Source organism: Rhinichthys klamathensis, unplaced genomic scaffold, assembly GCF_029890125.1.
Source record: "Rhinichthys klamathensis goyatoka isolate OS25496 unplaced genomic scaffold, OSU_Roscu_1.1 h1tg000121l_1, whole genome shotgun sequence".
NCBI classification, from domain to species: domain Eukaryota; kingdom Metazoa; phylum Chordata; class Actinopteri; order Cypriniformes; family Leuciscidae; genus Rhinichthys; species Rhinichthys klamathensis.
The window spans coordinates 6419524-6441621 of NW_026606658.1; the positions used below are offsets into that span (position 1 = coordinate 6419524).

The window sequence follows — 22098 nt, forward strand, 5'->3', positions numbered from 1 at the left end:
ACTAGCCGCGTTTCCACTGCCGGGCCAGGGCCGGGCCGTGCTAGTGCGTGCCAGGGCCAGTCGCGTTTCCACTGTCACTTCCGGGGCTTGATCGGGGCTTACTCGGGGCCAACGGCCAGGATTTCTGGCCCGTCGAATACCTTGGGCCAAAGCGGGCCAGCTCGGCCTAGAGGAGTGGTTACGAACAGAGGCGGGGATTACCTGAGTCGAGAGACAGGAGCGCCGAATGATTCTGTCAGCATTAAAGACTTTTAAAATAATTTAACTCACTTTCATGTTTCAATGCCTTCTGTTTGTGATCCGATGTGGATTCTGATCACCGTATAAGGTAGAAATATTTATACGCGATGCAAAAGAATATGCGCGCTAACCATTACCATAGTAAACATAGTAAACGCTTGAAGATACGCATAGTAAAAAAACATGGTGAACGCTTGAAGAAGTCAGACCAATCATAAAGGCTATCACAATCATGTTTTTATTTTATCTGTCAGTAGCCTACATATACTACATAGTATTCTCTTTATACCGGACTTTCTACTTTTTTTCGGGAGCTTCCTGTTTCTCTGACTGAAAATATATCTGTAGCTACTGGGAGTCGAGACTGTGTTAACGCTCCTCAGGTCGTATTTTTGGTGGCATATAACATTATTTGTAGAAATTATCATTGTTTCTAAATGTGATATGTCCTGTAACTACCAATAAACAGAAACAGCCTCGACTGAATATTGTAAGTGTGTCCTCTTTCTTTTGTGAAATAGACCTAACGTTAACGGTCATTTATTTCTGTGTGACTAATGTGCAATTTTGACATAAATTAATTCATTATGATCAATGTATCACTTTTTATTGTAAACCTGTGGTAAAACATCGATGCTTGGGTTTTAAATATTCAAGTAAACAACAAAAATGCCAGCAAACGGCCGCTTTTATCATGTTTGTTTTGCGATGCACGCTGTTTCCAGTGATTTCTTTCTGATTAGTTTTCTGATAAAACTTCCATTTGTTGGTGAAATGATAGGTTAGTGTGACGTTGTTCCAGAGAGGCGTGTTGCGGGCGTGTTTTAGTGACGCGCTGTGGAGCTTCTGGCCCGACAGTGGAAACGCAAGCAAGGTGCTACTGGCCCGAGGCTATTAGCCCGGCACGGCCCGTTTAAAGCCCTGGCCTAGCACTGGCCCGACAGTGGAAACGCGGCTAATGGCTGACATCACATCAAAGGCTGACAAACCTTACAATTTAGTGCAAATGGACCCATCAGTCGGTCACCATCAGTTGCAGGACAACTTGAGAATCAGACAAGAAACCAGCCCTTCTTCTGCACCCACTCCCACGTCTCTGTTGATCAGGCTGTACACTGTTATTATAATTACAGTGCTCTTTCCAGCCAGACGAACAGACTCAACTTTGCATTGTGTTGTTCAGTTTATGACTCAGCTGTCACTTTCTCCTTTTATTCCTCCTACCTTTCCCATGTATCACTTCCTGATGTCCTCCAGATGTGACTTTCACAAAAGCCACATGAGACCGGCACAACATCTATTAATCTGATAGTGGTCTTGGGGTCCAAGAAGAACAGACCTAAAATATGAGCTTCTTTTGACATGGTGATCTTTACTCTGGCTCTCAGAGATGAGCACAGCTAATTTGCTCAAGAGCTACAAATAATATTCTCTGAATCAAATGATAAGCTACTCCAAAATGCTAGAGCTGTGGATGGTGTTTGCTGTGTGCACCAGAGCGTATTATCGACTTGCATTGCCCATCTGAAAGGGAAAAAATACTCTAAAACTCATTTTTCAGCCCTTTGAACTTTTACCAACCGAGTCAGTGTGCCATCGTATGAACCAGGCTATATTAAAGTCGAAGATATGACTTCCTGAGGATTCAAGATCAGATTCGTATTGTTGACTCCAGGAGACTTGAATATTTCAGCCAAAATGGTACATTATAATTCGGTTGGTTTTTCCCCCATTGAATTGATGGTCAAATCCTAATGTGTTCTTTGATAAGCCCAGTGCCATTGATTGCATTAAGGTGGCGTTGACGTACTTCTGAATGAGTGTTCTGGCATTTGCTCTGACCTCTCACCATGTCATGATTTCCCATTAATTGAGATGGTGCTGTGGCAAATTTGCACAGACTTATCTCATGATGGAGACTGGCATTAATTTCGCTCATGTGTTAACTCAACTTTGGATCACACCGACTGCCACATGAATACCAATGCTCTATGCAAATTGCAATGGAGAGTTTTTGCTCCTTTAGAATGACAGAAATAATATGCATTTGCACCCAAAAAAAAAAAACATTTTGGTAAAACATTACAATGAAGTTTATTTCATTAACATTAGTTACAGTCGACATGAAATGGAAATTCACTATCATCTATTTTCTACACGTATTTTTATAATCTTATTCTGAAAAACGTCTCAGGTTACAAATGTAACCTTTGTTCCCTGAGAACAGGGAACGAGACAATACGTCATTCGACGCTATGGGGAAACGCCTCAGGCGTGACAGGTGTCTGAAATCACTATCAAATCACGTCAATCACATTGACCGGCGACAGCCCGTGAATCATTAGCGTGAATGATTAACGTGCGACCTGGAAGTATATAAGGGCGCCTTGCAAACATGACAAATCACCTTATCGTCTGAAGGGACTGTACGGCAGGCAAGCCCCGAGGCATGGCAGGGAGACGTATTGTGTCGTTCCCTGTTCTCAGGGAACAAAGGTTACATTTGTAACCTGAGACGTTCCCTTTCGAAGGGAACTCAACAATACGTCAATACGAGAGTATGACTCAGCATAGTGCTTTATGACCCTTGCTAGCGAGGGGAGTTTCTCTACTCGATCCATGGATCAACCCAGTGTTTGCAAACACTGAGGAGGCCTGTGAAGGCCTAATGGCTGATCTAACCGGGAGGCCTCACGAGAGGCCTACGACCGTCTGACCAGACTCAGGAAGCCGCATGCTCATAGAGACCCTCAGTGAGGGGAGCACAAGGTCTGCCTGGTAGGCAAACCAGGCTGTAGGCAGGAAAGGTTCCAGGAGGGAACAAATAGCAGAGAATAAACACTTTAGCGAGCCAGGGCGCAAGCTCGCCCTCAGCAGCTGCCTATTAAGGCTAGCTGAAACTGATAGCAAGAGGCCACTAGCTTCATAAACCCAGCACCATTAGAGAAACATTACAGGGAGGCCCGGAGAGGCCTACTACCTGATAACCCCAGTATGTGGGGTGCTCCACCTTCAGGGAGGCCCAGAGTGGCCTACTACCTGATAACCACAGTATGTGGGGAGCTAACCTTCAGGGAGGCCTGGTGAGGCCTGCTACCTTACAACCACAGTATGTGGGGAGCTCACCTTCAGGGAGGCCTGGTGAGGCCTGCTACCTTACAACCACAGTATGTGGGGAGCTCACCTTCAGGGAGGCCTGGTGAGGCCTACTACCTGATTGCTACAGTCTGTGGGAACTCACCTTCAGGGAGGCCTGGTAAGGCCTACTACCTGATAGCAACAGTATGTGGTCACCCACAGGGAGGCCTAGAGAGGCCTACTACCTGATAACCACAGTATGTGGGAACTCACCTTCAGGGAGGCCCGGTGAGGCCTGCTACCCTACAACCACAGTATGTGGGGAGCTCACCTTCAGGGAGGCCCGGTGAGGCCTGCTACCTTACAACCACAGTATGTGGGGAGCTCACCTTCAGGGAGGCCTGGTGAGGCCTGCTACCTTACAACCACAGTATGTGGGGAGCTCACCTTCAGGGAGGCCTAGAGAGGCCTACTACCCGATAAAGATAGTACGTGGGGAACTCACCCTCAGGGAGGCCTGGTGAGGCCTACTACCTGATAATCACAGCATGTGGGAACTCGTCTTCAGGGAGGCCGGGTGAGGCCTACTACCTGATAACCATCTTAAGTGGGAATTCACCTTCAGGGAGGCCTGAGGGGCCTACTACCTGATAGCAACTGGTAGCTGAGTCCGAGTGACAGTTCCAAGGCGGCCTGCTAAGGCCAGCCAGCTGGGGACTCGCCTATCAGGGAGGCCCGGTTGGGCCTACTAACTGATAGCAAGTCAAATCTGCAACAACGGAACACTGTTGGGAACCATACTACACCAATGTAACTACTGGGCCCACCCACAGGAGGCCTAGTACAGCTAGCTACCTGTAGCGGCATTAAAGCATGTCCCACAATGTTGGGACTCACCTCCGAGGAGGCCTGTTTAAGGCCTACTACCCACCGGTGAGTCAACTGCCCGAACCACCAAGGCCAACCAATTCTCTCGAGAAGTAGCCTATAGCGCCCTCTTGGGGGCTGCTCATACAAGGAGGCCTGCTGAGACCTACTACCTGATGGCGCAGCCCTCGTTGGCAGATAAGCTGTTTACACAGCGCCTACAGCATCCTGGTGCCTAATCACATTGCCCATGGCAGTGTACTCAGCATAGAGAGCTAATACCCTTAGAACAAGGGGAGTACAACATACGCCACTCTGCCTCAGTGGAGGCCCCAGTTAGTCAGGGGCCTACCATCTATGCATGGGCGTCAGCACAGGGCAATGCTCTGGCTTCAGGGGAGCGAACTTCGACCAAAGAAGAAGTGAAGGCTTACTTCATACTCGACCCGAGCCATAGTAGTGCGAGGTAGGATAAAAACAGAACTGGGAGTGAAGTGCTCAGACCTACCCTGAATCACAGGGGAATACTCACACCTCACCCTGAGTTTACCAGGGTGCGGGCCTGCCAGCGGCTCTAGGGGTAACAGAAAAACATCTGTGCCCAACCTAGGGGAGTGGGGCTTGAATGAAAGCCAACCACCTACAACCCACAGCCTGAGCAGTAGCTCAGCAAGGTATTAGTGAAGCCTACACTGGCGGCCTAAATCCGTAGGCCAGTTCTGCACGGCAGGGTCGGGCAGGAGACTCAGTCTTCTTCGTGAAGCGAAAGACGGCCTAACCCTGCTCAAAAGGACTTATATACCACGGAGGCCTAACTGAGGCCTACCATGTCCTTATAAACCATCCTCTGCACCACGCTGCATTACTCTAGTCACCCCAGAATGCAGAGAAGGGGGTGGGCCTTGGCCTAACGACTCCCATGGGAGGAGGCTGATTATACAGGGATGCCAAAACCTACATTCACAAAGTGAAGGGTCAGAGGAAGAAATGCTAATTTTAGCAGAACGCCTCTAATATCCCTGGCACAGCCTAGGCCAGCTACAGAGGCGGCCCTGGTGAGGGCCAACCTGTAAGCATAGATCTATCTGAGGGCTCAGAGGAGCCACAGCCTACTAAAGAATATAGTCTGTATTATTCCATACAAAGGGCTGCAGAACGCTCAACCTAATGAAAACTCAACAGAGCTCAAGGGGCGAAATACTCAGAAAAGTCAAACGGTCCCATGGGCCGGACATAAGATCTATCTGAAGCTCTAGCGTCAGTCAACACTCTAAGAAAACATTCTATCAGAGAGAGACCAACTACTCTACCCTGAGGTGGCTAATAGCCCGAAGGCTAACATAGTTATCATTCTGGCCACCTAACGGGGAACTTCAGGGCCCTGATAATCCAAAAAAGTTCTCTTACCTTATTACCTTGACATGGTCCCATAACTCTATACAGGGAACGAGGTCTGTAAAGAGGGACATATATTATTTTTTAATCACAAAAAATACTCTTTGAAAGACCAGCAGCTCACCTGCGGCGTGCAAAGTGAAGACTCACCAGACAGTTCTTCATGAACATGGGGTCTACCACCTTTACATACCTGAAAGAGGCACTCTCACTAACCAAGCCGAGGCGGGCCATCAGAACATTGTTCTAACCATGAGCCCAGCCTCAGGCCTGATGTAAGAAGCGCCTGGGGAGTCGGGGAAGAGAGGAAAAGGCAAAGATATAATCACGCCCTCAGGGAAGATGATCCAAGACCAACGCAACGTGCGTTTGTGCCGGATCACCTCCCTCAGATCCCTCTTCCCATCCACGCATACCCACGCTCTCCTATCCTCTCAACATCAGCGAACTAGCCCGCTGATGTTGGTGGATACAGGCAGAGTATGGGTTCTTCCATGTCCTCTCGATCTCAGTATGAGATCGGGAAGAAATGAAAGGCTCACCTGAGCTGGTGGTTCTATGACCGGGGAAAAACCGCTCTCATCGCGAGCGATTTCTCCCCCAACGAGCAGCCACGGCAGCTGTTTTGCAGCCTGCCCGCGGCGCGTTCTATAATACCAACCAGCTCAGCATACACGGGGCAGGGTGGCTGAGAAGATACAGGAAAATATTTTATTATTTCCACCCTCATCAGCCATCTCCTGTTTGTCCGGGAGAGCGCTTGCTGCCGGACTAAGTTTTCCCTTTTTTTTTAAAACTTCATCCAATTGCAGCTTCTCATCAGCCGCCGCATCGTCTGAGAGGATTACACCCCTCTCAAGGCGATCGGCAAGCTTCAGCTGTGACATCCAGATGCTGAACAGGCGCGATCACAATTTGTACAGGCAGTTCCCTCGAGAACCGCCTGTGCGCGTCTTCCTTCCCAGACAAAAAATGCACAGTTCACGTGTGTCACCCGGCTACAAATATCTTGGGCACGGGTCTGCACACTTCTGAAAGCATTTCATAATTACCTGATTTTCAAAGCAGTTACAGACAAAACAGTCCCTGAAGACGATGAGATGATTTGTCATGTTTGCAAGGCGCCCTTATATACTTCCAGGTCGCACGTTAATCATTCACGCTAATGATTCACGGGCTGTCGCCGGTCAATGTGATTGACGTGATTTGATAGTGATTTCAGACACCTGTCACGCCTGAGGCGTTTCCCCATAGCGTCGAATGACGTATTGTTGAGTTCCCTTCGAAAGGGAACTCAATCTTTTGCTGGAGCAACAGACTTGGAAGGGTCTAACACCATCTGATCAACAACTGATGGATATAATATTATAATGAATGTATTTTGAACAAACATGAATTAACAATGAACAATAGTATATTTTTAAATGCTGTAGAATATACTGATATTTCATTATTCATAATGCATTAACTGTTAATAAACTAAACCTTATTGCGAAATGTTAATAATTGTTTTTGCTCCCCCTCCCCCGAGAAAGGTTTGTTATAGAAAAAACCCTTCAATATTGAAAAAAAGGGAGAAAACTTGTTTGCTTCATAACTAAGAAGATCCAGTAAAAATGTGGGGGAGTATTCTGTATAAAGTTCATTCTAAATTTATGCCATCTCGACATCCTTCAGTAGAGTCGTAAACAAGCTCTTAATGTGGATTCTTCTCTTTACATATCTTTGTGAAAAACCGAACAAGGCTGGCTTTCTTTCATAAAAGTGCCCAAAACTCCCAGGTATTTATTAAGTACCTGCTGAGAATAGTCTTTTAAGCCATTTTTAGAGGGATGAACTTTGGGATAAAAAACGCCATCTTTAAAGTAAAGGATTTTAGCACTACACCCACTTCCTGCCAGTCATGACTCGGTCGGTGCTTATTATGTGAAATCAACTCTGCAAAATGTTTACCTTGGAACATCAAAGCGTATAAAATTTTGATTGCATCTCTAACAGGAACTTTGACAGAAGTGAAGGGTAAATTGCCTCAGTCAAAAAACATTCACCTTAAACCTGTTTGCTTCAAATGCCTGCTGATTTTGTTTTGTGAGGGCAGCTTTTTATGGTACATTATGTTCTGTGCTTCATTATTATTTATGGAGACACAGAAACACAAACGTGTAATACGAATCCCCATGTGTGCCAATCTCCTATATCTGCTAGATGAATGAATGAGTGCAGGTAGTAGCTCATTAGTCATTCACAAATAACACGCACACATACATTTCCAGAATACCTCCTCACAATGCTTTCCCCCCAACCAATCTTTCTCGCTCGCTCGCTCTCTCTCCCTCTCCTTTCCTCTCTCACTCATCTCCCCTCCCACTCTATGCTAGTGTGTGCGTAGCACTCTCTCTCTCTCTCTACCCCTTGTAGGCATGCACTCTGTCAGTGGAGGAGAGGGTTTCGAAATCTAGCTCAAAGTGATCGCTTCCTTGGGCATATCCATCTAAGAGGATTCTGCCCTTTTTCCCCCCTAGTACCACTTTCTTTGGTTGTTCTGAATCTGTAGGATCTTTTTTTATCTGTCACTCAGGTTTGTGATATAGTGAGTGTTCTGCTGAAGAATAACAGAAGTTTTTCTTACATGGCTGAAGCACCTGCCAATCTCATTTGTGCTTTTTTATTGACGTGATCTGTGTGTCCTAACACACATGACAGAGCTTAAGTAATTTCTTTTTGGTCCACTGGAATTGTTTTATTTTGCCATTCAAGGATTTCTTGCTGACAACGTGGTAGGAATCCCTGAGTAAACTCGTCAGAGAAATCATGAGTTGGACTCATTGTAAATGCTAAACGTCTGTCTGCCTGGAGCTACACCATCTGTGGAATTCAATCAAGGTAAAGCATTCTTTTTTCTTCACTACATTTGACTCTGGAGATCATTTGTCCGAAATGCCCTAACTGTTATGGTAGATGAGCATATTTCATTAATTGTAGGGTGCAATGACTTGTTTCATATATTAAATATTTAATTTGATCCTTAGGTATTAATCATTTGATATAAATAGTTAATTAAAATCAGCAGACTTTAAAGCAATTATATTAAGAAGTGGGAAAGTTAACCCACCTCTCAACTTAATGTTTCATTGATAGGAGTGGTGTGTTGTTGTTGTTTTTTTAAAGAATTTAAGGCACACTAAAGGTTAAAATATGATTTTATATATTTTTTTGAATAATTATTTTATTAACTTACAAAACAAGCCTTTAAAAGGAATGTAAGGCACATTAAATATATCTAAGCTTGTACTATAGGATAAAAAATTGTTTTATACTAATTTGAAATAATTATTTTATTTATAACTTATGAAACAAGCCTATAATTGGAATTAAATTCATATTAAAATGTTTGACCTAATATACAGCATGGGTTAAAATATATAAATTATTATTAGGAATTGAAGGTACACAGCCGATTAAAATAATTTTAATGTAGTTTTTAGTTATTTTATTTATGTTGCAACTTTTTAACTACTTTTGACCATCAATTCCTCTTTAGAGATGACCACTGTGTCAATGGAGCCCATAGTGGCGATGGTGGAAAAGATTTCCAATGCCACCGAGCGTCCAGTAGAAGCTTCTACTGAAGACCTGGCTGCCACCTTCACCATTGGCACCATCCTGTCCCTAATGTGTCTGGTGGGTGTGTCTGGAAATATCTATACGCTCGTGGTCATGTGCCACTCCATGCGCTCGGCAGCCTCTATGTACATCTACATCATCAACCTGGCTCTAGCCGATCTGCTTTACTTACTCACAATTCCATTTGTAGTGTGTACACATTTCCTGAAGGGATGGTACTTTGGAGACGCCGGGTGTCGGATCCTCATCAGCATGGACTTCCTTACCATGCATGCCAGCATTTTCACCCTGACGGTTATGAGCACAGAACGTTACTTCGCCGTACTCAAGCCTCTGGATACAGTCAAACGCTCTAAGAGCTACCGAAAAGCAATCGCCCTTCTGGTGTGGACGGCTTCGCTGATTCTCACCTTACCCATGATCATTAGCGTCCAGCTGATGACGGAGAGCTCCAAGCCAATGTGTCAACCCACACTGAGCCCTCTCTCATATAAAATCTACATCTCCTTTCTCTTTGGCACGAGCATTGTGGCTCCAGGGGTGATAATCGGGTACCTATACATACGCCTGGCACGAACCTACTGGATCTCCCAGACTGAGACTTTCAAGCAGACCAAGAAGCTCCCGAACCAGAAGGTCCTGTATCTGATCTTCACCATTGTGCTCCTGTTCTGGGCCTGCTTCCTACCTTTCTGGATTTGGCAGCTTCTTGGTCAGTTCCAGCCCACGCTGGATCTCTCCACCAAGGCCAAGCGCAACATTAACTATCTGACCACATGTCTGACCTACAGCAACAGTTGCATCAATCCGTTCCTCTACACCCTGCTCACCAAGAACTACAAGGAGTACCTTCGCAAGAGACAGAGGACTTGGACGGCTGGCAGCTACCTCAACCGACGGAACCGCTTCCAGAGGTCGCCCCGTCGCTCCTTGTCCTCCAGCAGTCAGCAGTGTACAGAGAGCTTTGTTCTCGCACATACATCTCGCACCAACAACAGCAGTCTCTGAGGTAGGTCCTTGACCTTGTCTTGTTGGCCTTCTATCGGAACTACATGCAGGTTTTCCAGACAATCTACTGTAAGTTGATGTGAAAGATAAAGATCCTGTCTGAATAAAGACAATTTTCTCTAGTTTAGCTTCATCTTTGCTTAGTCCAGCAGGTCCGTTTTGAATTAAGCCAGGGCCAGACTGTTTTAGTTTTGGGATTTTCTGGTCGGCACGTGTCCCTGCAAAGGGCTACAGATGATATATGAGAACTTGAAATGCTTGATTAATCTTTTTTGGTTGCGTATTATTATTTTTTAAATTGCCTTGTTCAAGAGTACACATATGACTAGAAAATGCAGGTGAAGAACTGGAGAGACATGAAAAAATACTTTGAGTAGGAGACATGTTATCAATTGATGAGTCACCATTCTGTTAAATTATATGAAAATCTTTAATTTATTTCATGCCTATAAAAATATGTTATGTTTGCAAATTACAACAGATTTAAGTAGATCAAATATTGTGGGAAAAAAAGCATTTTGAAACAGAACTATGATGTCATTTATGTCTCAATACAGTAATTTGTTCATAGATAATTGGTCATAGTGCAACTGCAGGTCTGAGCCTACTAAAATAGGCTACATGATAATTGGGTTCCACTGATTGGATCACAGCACTAAATTACTCTCCAATCAGCAGACCTGCTACATTCAAGATGATCTACATGATACTGAATGTCCGCATCTTATGAATGGACTGTAGACTGAAAGAATAAAGCTCTAACAAGGCTGGAATGGGCTGTGAGGTTGAGTTAGGAAGAACAATAAATTACTTGCACTTTCTGCAATAATTCTGTCTGGAATCACTCAGTGAAAAAAAAAACAATTAAACTCCCCCAGATTAGAACTTTATCTAATCATAATATTTATTTTAATTTCCCATCAAAATAACAAAATTTAAAAAGAGCAGAGAAAGGAGAGAGGGAAGAACATATAAAAGCTCCTTTATTATAGGCCATTCATTAAGCTCTCTCAGATCCAATTTGTTTTTCAGTGTGTCTTATTCAGCTTTTCATTTTGCTTCAGTGGCGTACACTTTTGTCATTAGGTTTTCTTTAATGTCTACTAAAGATACAACAGGTAACATAATTTTAATATTCTTCATTGGGTTATTATCAGAATCTGTTTTTGTATCATAAATACAAAATCTGTAATCATTCATTTTGAAAAGAGTTCAGTCTCCAAATTGAAGATACTACTTATTATAATGTAGGCTACTGAAAAAATAAAATAAATAAAATAAAATAAAAGATCACAGCATGTTTATGGTTTATTTAATTTCTCTATAATTTATGAAACAGACTTCTGAGCACCAGACAAACTGTTATAAGAACTGGTCTATATTAAAAATAATCATAAATAGACTAAATGATCTCAGATAAGATACTTATTTACTGAGAGCATTAGAACTCCACTTCACATATACTGCAGCCTGATGTCATAACAATAATTCTACCAGAAAGACTCTGGAGATAAAATGATGTAACAAAAGCATATATTTATTAACAGCCCAGCAAGCAAATATTTATAAAGTTCTTTGGCGTAGGCCCCGTCCATAGCTCGCAATCCGATGGTAGCCGAATCTGCATATCCTGCCTGAAGACGAAGCCAGGGGCGCAGCCGACCCCCTGGGAGGTATGGGAAGGGACTATCTTGGTGGTGGTGGGGAGGATTGAGGGGAAGGGACCATCCTGGTAGTGGCAGGGTGGATGGAGGTAATTGTTTGCATTAACATCTGCGAACTCAGACATGTGTAAGTACCGATATACTGCAAGTATTAGAACATGATTGGTTAGATGTGAAGGTAATAAGTGACGTAACGATTGAGTCTTCCTGGCAGAACTTAAGCTAAAGCTTTCATTTTCATTATTTTTACAAGCACTGTAAAAGCAAAAAATAAATAAATAAATACAATCTAAAAACATAAACACAAAAAGTACTGGAATGATAGTTTAAAAAAAAGTGCACAGTTATTTTTCACAGTGAAAAAGAAAAAGAGGGGGACACAACTTGAGAGCTGAACAAGGTATCAAACAGTCGATTGAATCACTGATAACAATTTCACCACTTCCCAGGTCTATACAGTTTGTTGAGTTTCTTGTTATTTTGTTTGTTTTTTTCCCCTCAAAATCTTATTTTGCTTGCATTGTCTAACTTCAGTGCACTACTGAGTGAGGAAATCAGTCAGCAGAGCAATGAAAATATTTGCCTCTTGGGTGGATTTTCAAAATCTGTGTTTGGTGGGCCACATGACCCACATTTAGGAAGTGATAGACATTGCCAGAAGGAAGACCTGTGTGTCCCTGTAGCTCTAAAAATAACCTGTCCTCTATAACAGCCTCTCCTGCCATGTCTCCATTTGGTGCAGACACTAAATCAACATTACACGTAATGATTGCTCTTCCCTTGGGTTTAAATATTCACCAACACTGAGGGTGTGATCGTTATAATTAGGAAGGTGACACATATTAGTTCTATGCCTGATTTCACAGACAAGACTTAAGCGTAGTCCCAGACTAAAATGCATGTTTGAGCTGTCTTAACAGAAACAATAGTAAACTATGTCAGTGCCATTGTTTTGTCTCAATATGCACTCCAGTAATGTTTTTTTTTCTAAGGCACATTTTTAAAAGCTACTTAGATGCCTAATCCTGACTTAATATAAGCCCTGTTTGTGAAACCAGTAACCAATGTCAAAATCACATGAAATAATTCTGAATTCACCATACGAGCTATTTCATATATTTGTATTTATTTATCTTCATCATATAATATATCATTTTATATGAACACGTTGTCTTTTTATCAACAATTTTAATTTAATTATAAATGAATACATAACGTTTCCATGGCATTCTGCCAAACAACCAAAACGTGAAGGTCAACATTTACATTTAGAATTGCTACCTGCTGCTTATCTATTTTTTGCATAGTAAATTTAGCTACATGAATAGCCTGTGACAGTAGAATGCATTTACCTGAATTTGCATCCATATAATCTTTTACTTAAGGCCTAGATAATAACTTTTAAAAAGTCACATTTAGCATTCAAATCAAAAGGAAACGCAAAGTCAAAGTGTCCCCAGCAAAGCCCTAACTTGCTAAGCTCACCTTGACAAAGTTATTAAATAAAAGGTAAATAAAAAGGACCCCCTTAGTTGTTTCAATCTGGACACCAATCTTTTTCTGTCACCGAGTGAGAGACCTTATTTGTCTAGACTCTAGACGGTGGGCTGATTCATCTGGTACTGATCCAATAAGGATCCAAATCAATACATCTCATATATTCCAGGAGCTCTTCCAGACCATCTTGAGCCTAGCATGAGATAGTCCTGGCAGAACAATTGCATGATGATGAACTGTTATGATCTTTGAAATCCAAAAGTAAGAAGAATGGCACATATTTCCATCATACTCTATAAAAATAACCCTGGCTCTTTTCAGTAATCAATGTTGTGCAAAAGCAGCAATCATAATTGATGTATAATTCACATTGATACCACAAATCTGCACACTTCTCTACCCCAGTTGTGAAAGAAAAACAGGGTAATTTGTTGCATTCTTGCTGAGAGCAGTATTGGTAGCTGAAAGCATTATTATATTAGCCAAAGAATTTTGTAAATAAAAGCTCAAGGGATGGGGGAAGGATGTGCAGAACTTGACAGATTCTGCTGAAATATGCTGAGCTTTTCTTGCAGGGCTACTGATAACAGCTGAGAGTAGAGAGCTGGGCGAGTGAAATACAAATGCAGTGACTGCAGAGAGATTTGAATGTTTAACGTTATTTGGTAAAGAGTGAGTGAGATTCTTGTGCCATGGGCTGTAATGGAAAAAAAAAACTGTAGGTAAACAGTTAAAGAAAATGAGAATCAGCAGGTAGTGGATCAAAATATTCCCTGACTATTGAATATGTCTTATAAAGTTTTGATACTGCAAAGTCGGATTATGCCCCAGCTACAAATACATTATGCATTATACACACGCCGCAGAGCTGCCTACATTATCTAATTAAAACTGACTGCAAGTGCAAACATTGCACAATTCTGGGTACGTCAGGATATCTGAAAGGTATGCATTTGTTTGCTATACACGATGGGGTTGCATCGTTTTATATTCCCAGTCGATAGGTGTGGGTGTATAGGTTGTAATGGAAATGAATCAAGAAACAGGTTCACTGAAGACCTGTTAACGGCAGCAGCTTACTGACCGACCCAGGACAGCTGGCTGAGTTTATGAGGCCCCGTTGCTCTTGTGTTCATGCTTGTAAATACCTATCCAGTGACCCGGTCTGAGCATCTTATCTCGCACATACTGTATGAACGCTTGTGAACAATCCATTGTTCTGCATTAATTATGATCTGTGCCTCTAGGTGGGATACTGAGATATCGATCACTATTTACAGGCCCACAGATTCCTTCTGTTCCACCATTGATCCGAGCACTGTAAATGTGTCAGGGTTTCCCCTTGAAGAGGACAGTGGTGAATGTGGTTTTCTCTGATATTAGAGGGACACAGAGTTCCATCACCCGGCAGGCTACCGCAGTATCCGTCTTACGAGGTGAGGTGAATGAGCTTCTACAAGGTCAGGCCATTACAGTCAGTTGACACCGCCATCACTCACTCAGCACCTTGCTAGTTTTAATGCACACATCTGTGCTAATTACTTTTTTTTTTAGAAGTAATCAGTGCGGCTCAGATCCCTTTCGTCTTTATCCTGTCAAAATGTACAGGAAACTCGGCATGCTGTGCCAAAATGACCAGCTCCTTCCCATAAGCCTTACCTCTTTCCTTTCGCAAACACTGGGAAGTATTTTTGTTATGCAACTTAAGAAACATTACACTTCTTATCTTTGCATCTATAAATTTGTCCCCATTTCAGATGAAAAGAAACTATGAGTTTGTTTTATTCTCTTGATTATTCTGATATCCACCGGAGGTTTGCCATGTTATGCTGAGAAGTTTACATGAAGCTTTGGTTTTAGTGCTTTGTCAAGGCTTTGGCAATGTAAAAAACAAACGCTTGAATGATTGATGTTTTAATACTTCCTTGTGCCTGTTTTTTCCTGATGTTTTAAGATGATGAATGATAAATGTGACTTTAGGGTGAGAGATTACAGAGAGTACTACTCTGTCTGTGTTTTTTTTTTTTTCATTTATCAAACATAAAAGGAAAATGATTAAGGTTACAAAGGCAGGTATAATCTGCAAAAACTTTAACCATTTTCTCAAAACTAAGCCTCATTTTCCTGTCACAATTTTTAAATAAAATTAGTATACATTAAACAATAATTATATTATATGAATTATATGATATTATATTATATATTTAATGCAAGAGAACTGCACCATGCACATTGCTGATTTGTATACTTATTTGGGTAAATTGTGTGCTAAAACAACATAGGCAGTGTATGCAAGTTAAAGGTACAATATGTAGGATTTTTCGCCACCAGGGGTCGCTAACCTCTTACAATAACAAAGGCGTATTTTGATGACGCAAAGAATTAAGCGGAATTATGGATCTTGTCATCAAGCTGATGGAACTTTTATGAATGAATGAATACATTGATGTTTGTAACATGACTGTAGTGTGAAGCAGGGCGCGATTGCTAATGAGAGACGTATACCAGCGTCACACGCAACGCGAGTCCCGCTGATATAAAGGAATAAGGACATTTCATTCTACCGAACTACGCGCAAGTGCTGAATTAATACTCACACAGGTCAGTTTATAAGACAAATTAAACTTGAGGTAACGCAGCGCTGTTTCACTTGCTCTAACAGTTACACTATCACACTAAACGGCATTTGAGTGTGTTGAATGTTGTTAATTAGGTTGTTTGTTGGCTATGTGAGACTAGCAGTAAGCTAGATCAACATTAGAATAACATACTGATCATATTCTAACATTTTATCATGTTGAACTAAATCACATTGATTAGTTTTATGTAACGTAACGTTACATTTGCTCACCAGTGTCTAATAAAGTACATGCAACACTCGCGTCTCTGTCAAGTCGAAGTTAGTCGCGGACGTGGAGCTCTCGGCATCTCGAAAGATGTTGATCTTGGTTTTAGTCCTCTTTTTGTCTTAAAGTCTGCTTGCCATGGACCAAAATGTTTGAACAAAACAACAACAGCGTGAGCGTCCTGCTAGGCATAACCCAGGTGTCCACGTCTGTCGCCATGGTTACTATGGCAGTGCGAGCAGAAACCGAGGGTAACGCGGATATGACGCCATTGACTGGCGACTCCTTCACCCCTGCTCACACGTCCCGTTTCCTTGGTTAAAATATCAATTTTCTCACGATTTACAAAAAAAACATTATTCAAAATTCAAAAACAGCAAGCATAATTCATTCTGAGTAAATTCCCAGCATAATGTTCGACAAAGAAGTTGAAGAAGAAGAAGAAGAAGCTCTTCAGTGCCTTTGCTACCAATAAGGATGTGTGCTGGGGTTTTTACTGCATGGGCTGATAATGGTAGATATCATATAAAAAGCATTTTGTCACACTGAGGTTTTGCACTCTCGGCCACTTGGATAACTAAGGAATGTTCTTCAGAGCATGACTAAGCCTTTGAGACAAGGGCGTTACAATGGCAAGAGACAGATGAGAGAACAGGGATTACAAAGATCAACAAATTGAGGCATTAGAGGTCAGAGAGATCCATTAATACTACTTAAGCATTATCTTTACTGACATGGAGCACCGAAACAGAATGTGAATGCAGCAAAGATATTAACCATCACAGAATTTAAACTAATATTCATTAACAGGTATACATTCTCATGTTAAAGACATTATGCATTTTATTATATTTCCCTCAGAAATCAGTTGTTGTTATGCAGTCCTGTTAATGATATACAAACATACCCCTAATGTCTATCCGAATTACTTAAAGCCAACCTTTTGGTTGCAAAAGCCTACAATTGATGAGAAAAGTCAGGGCTAATAGTAATTACAAGCAGATGTTTAAAAGAAATAATGAGCAGATGTGATTCACTAAATTTGAGCCGCAAAAGTTCAGCACTGTTGTCATGAATCGTGCCGTTTCCATGTATTCACAACATAGTTTGGATGCTGTCCAGGGATTCTTCATTTGAAGATAATCAATAATGTCACCACCAGATCTACCCCTCAAAATAAGTGAAAACAGTATACAGTATGGCCTGTTGTATGCTGAGAAAATACCAAATGTGAGGAGATAACAGATACAAACTGTCTTAAAATGTATTCCCTGGAATTGAAGGTTGATTTAGTTCCAAAATATTTTCATCTGGTGACCAGACAAACAGTATAAAATGAAGACATCATTATAAGCTTTTTAAAGAGAAGTAGCGGCATTCATATTCAATATTTGTTCAGTTTTAAATTAATTCTGTACAGTTTTTGTGAACATAGGCTATATTTATATGTAAAAAAGATTCTGTTCCCATTGTAACTAATAATGAAAACACTCTTTTTAGCCCACCTCACTCCACATACCTGTGTCTAACAACAACTTTTTTTTTTCTTTTTTTTTTTTTGCCGAGTCTTTAAAACATTTAAGAATGATTTAGACTAAACAAGTGTGATTGACATTGTGGATAGTTCTGTGTGATTACATATTGCAAGGGCGTTTGAAAATACACAGTGGAATGCATGGGGCAATTGCTTTTATTGGCATTTTTCTAATTAAAAACAAAACAAAATAATCTGCAGATTACTGAGTGGTTTGAGAAGAAATATCAATTCTAGAACGGATTTTTAGCCTGTGCATTGCTTGTTTGATATGCAAAGCTTGTGTTTGGCTTCCTCTTGAACTGTTTTAGTTGGCAGAGATGAAATATACAAATAACTAATTGGCCAATTTTTGTCTGAAATTAAAGTTATGACATAAATGACTTGTTTATGGAAATGTTACATAAAACAATGCCACAATATACTGATATTTTTTATATAATTAATTAAATGTATTATTATTATTATTTTGCTTGCAAACTTGACTCTTTATGTTCTCTCAGAGCAGTGTGTGCCTTTTCCTGGTATAACATTTGCTTACTGCAATAGCTGAGGAGTATATTTTGTTAGCCAAGATGTGTGAGTTTCCCAATGCCATGTGAAACCCTCAATGAGGGACTGGATCACATGGGTCATTTGATCCACAAAGCAACAGTAATGAAATAGCACAGCAGCTCTGTCCCTATAGATTCTGCATTCCACAGGTGGAAGGCAATTAAAACAAAGATTCAGAGTAGGGTGTATTTACTTACAGAAACAAATTACTCTATGTTGTGCAAAAATATAGTACACTGTGTGCTGACCCTGTGTTTGTCTATCTTTTCTTTTCTGCAAGTGCATGTCCATGTCTGTACAGGTCATTGTGAAACACATAACAATACTGCTGATGCCCCCTGATCTTTCTGTGTTGCAATGTCGTTTGACTCCCTTAAAGCGATAGTTCAACCAAAAACGAATCCCTATGCTGTTTAAACTTTCTTTCCTCTGTGGAACATAAAATAATATATTTTGAGAAATGTCAGTGTTTTGTTTTGTTTTTTTTCAATACAATATAAGTCTGTGTTAACAAAAATGGTTTATCTTCTTTTGTGTTCTGCAGAAGAAACGAAGGAACGAATCCAAAACACCCAAGACAATGACGAAGCAAAACTACTATAAATGCATGTTTTACCTGATTTTTCTCTTTTCTACTTTTAAAGTCACCTTATACTTGAGAACTCTAGCAAACTTTGAAATGGTTCTATTTTGACACTTCTGTTTCCCAGAAATGGAATGTGAAATTTTATTGTGTTTGACCTTAAAGGTGCTGTAGATGATTCTCAGTTTTCCTTATTCTGCCAGGCTTGGCCACCCCCATAACTTCAACCACAAGCCCTTTCTCCCAAACTTCTATAGACGTGACTGCAAACCTAAACAAGCAACTGACAAAAACTTTCAGATTTACATACCTTTTATTGCTTGTAGCTTCATTGCTTTGCATCTGGTTAGGACACTGTGTGGTGTCGTCACCGAGACACCTTGATTCCTCATGACATCTGTTTCTATGCTATCTGTGAGGAAGTAGGAACATCTTATGTATGGTGTTCCAAAAAGCCACTTACAGCACAAATAAAGACACATATAACAGTCCCAAGAGGCAAAAGTCACTTCCTGCTATTTCTGAACAGTTACTATTTCCCCTTGGCCACTTCTTAGGGCTTTCTGGAAGTTGAAAATATTGCTGATGGCTCCAGTAAGTTACACACATTAACACATCCATACAAACACTCACAGCTCCTAATTTTACCATAATCCTATATCTGCGGCCCATGCTGTGAGTTTCTCTTTTCCCAAAGATCAGAGCGGTGAAGCTGCAGCTTTCGGGCTTGTTTTGAATGGAGAGGAAGTCCTTGAAGGTGTTGCAGCTGAACTTATGGGGATCAGCAGGGTGAGCCAATAATTAGAGTTATGTGGAGTGTCCGGGAGGAGCGGAAAGAGGAAAACTGTGAGCTGGGACGATGCCACAGTGCAAGCTCGGGGCAAGGAACACAGGATAGGGCAGGGTGTCTCTTAGGAGAGTTATAGCTCCACACTGATTCCAGGTGCTGCGCGCTGAGTGGTTTTGTTTTTGTAAGTGCTCGGAGAGGGAGGGCATTGCCGCAATGGGTATTCTCTCAGGTGCTAGAACCATTAAGGCAGCAGGAACTTTAGATATGATATATGGTCTGCACACTCCAAGAAAGACAAATAAAGTCTGAGCAAACAGCCTTTGTGTGGCCTTCGTGCCTTTGAGATTCAGTGCTGCGATCATGCTCTCTGTAGTTAACTTATAAACACATTGTCCTCTGTAAAATGACTGTTGTTGCAGAACAAATCACTTGTTTAATTGTTCTGGACTGCTTGTTTATGTTCGGGAAGAACATCAGTTCAGTTTATCTCAGCTGGAAATAAAAGGTTTTGCAGGCTCAGTGGTTTATGTAGTTGTAGCCTATATTAAGATTTCTCATCTTTTTGGACCCCAATATTCGAAATTGCAAGAGATTGGAGGCTTTCATGGTAAATGATCTTGAGGATGAATCATGGCTTATGGAACTGGTCTATCTGTGCATTTATTTGTGTGCCTACTTCAGCCTTGAAAGGATAATGGGAAAAACGAATGCACTTTTACACAGACACTGAATAACAGCTGTATGCTGTCCAAGCCACATGGTCTCTAAACTGATAATCACAGTGCGATGGAGATTATTTATTGCACAGAGGTACTGTCGTTTTCTGTGGAATGTGATTTGCATGATAAATCTAAAGGGATAATCATGTATGGGGGAAGTCTGAACACACAGTTCACACTTTAATTCCTGTTAGATGTCACTTTACAGGACCATGAGATATCAGGCTGGCTTAGAATTGTCACAACTTTAATACTGCCTCATACTGATACTGATCAGTAGTTCCCTTTTTATCAGTAACTACAATGTTATGTCGACTGACAAATGGGGTCTCACTTGGGCAAACATACGAATGCCTTCTTTGTTTTCCAGGTGAGTTCTCCACTTGGCGAACCCTGAATTGAGTTTCATCCGATCATCTTTCGGCGGTCGGATGCGTCCAACACCAGGCCAAGTACTCGAGATACATGTTGGTCAGCCCTTGTACAGGGCAAGATGCCCCATATGCTGTGATTCATCTTTGGTAATCCCATATGTGTATTCTCAGCCCGTTCTCATCCCAAGGCGTCATACATGTGACGCTTTTGACATTTCGTCGAAATCTTACGCACATGGCATCCTTTAGCGTCAATATGAGACCCAGAAACCAAGGCGTCATACAGGTGACGCTCGTCTAAATCCGACGCACATGGCATCCTTTAGCGTCAATATGAGACCCAGAAACCAAGGCGTCATACAGGTGACGCTCGTCTAAATCCGACGCACATGGCATCCTTTAGCGTCAATATGAGACGCAGATCCCAAGGCGTCATAACCGTAACCCTATACCCCAGACCTAAACCTACCCATAACAGTGCATGTCATATTGACGCTAAAGGATGCCATGTGCGTAAGATTTCGACGAAATGTCATATGGTGTCACCTATATGATGCCAAAGGATGAGAACGTGTTGGTATTCTTCCACGGTACGGTTTCCGTATCAGTAAACCCGGTCACTAATCAGCGACAGTCCTACATGCTACACCCTATGTAAAATTATTTTAAACTACATTTTTATAATAAGAAGAATTTTGTGATGGATGTTGCAGATTTTAAATTTCATACAAAACTATTTTAACAGCATTTTGCCAATTATTTAGACCTTATAAAGATTGTTTTGTCACACTGCAGGACTATTTGCAATGAAATAATGAACACAAAAGGGGATTTTACGTGGTGAAAAACTAGTCAAAACCCCTAAAATATAGAAATCTGGACTCCCCCTAGACTCCCCCAGTGTAGTATAGCAACTCTCCGTTGACTTTCGAGCTGGAAAAACCAAACTCTAGTCAGGCCAATCACATCGTGTATAGAGTTGGCGGGCGGGCTTAACATAATGACGACAGAGATGCGACGGTTCACTGCTACTTGAAAACAAAGAATGGCTGCTGCTGCTGGCGAACAGCTGTCTTTCGATTCGGCTTTGGCCACGACTCTGGATGATTTAAAGTTAAGTTTTTCTTTGAAACATGAACAAAGAACGGCACTTGAGTCATTTTTAAAAAAGGAAGATGTGTTCTGTGTGAAGATGTGTGAGATCGCTCTGACTACGTCACCTTCTTCGTTGCTCTGGTTGGTTGTAGCGCTATCCTATTGCGTGCAGAGGGAATTTGAAAGACAACCGTTTATCCCGCCCCTCGTATTGAGCCCTGTAATGGTG

The 22098-nt window shown here is 41.6% G+C and overlaps 1 protein-coding gene across 1 annotated transcript in view; it reads left to right on the forward strand.

Moving 5' to 3' along the window:
- The first annotated feature begins 8003 nt into the window (after positions 1 to 8003).
- Positions 8004 to 22098, forward strand: part of LOC130088757 (urotensin-2 receptor) — a 35063-nt gene continuing 20968 nt past the window's right edge. Inside the window, exons 1-2 of the mRNA XM_056255725.1 lie at positions 8004 to 8463; positions 9122 to 10213. Of these exons, the coding sequence (XP_056111700.1) occupies positions 8412 to 8463; positions 9122 to 10212 (1143 nt within the window). The 5' untranslated portion in view covers positions 8004 to 8411 and the 3' untranslated portion in view covers position 10213. The remainder of the gene's footprint in view (positions 8464 to 9121; positions 10214 to 22098) is intronic.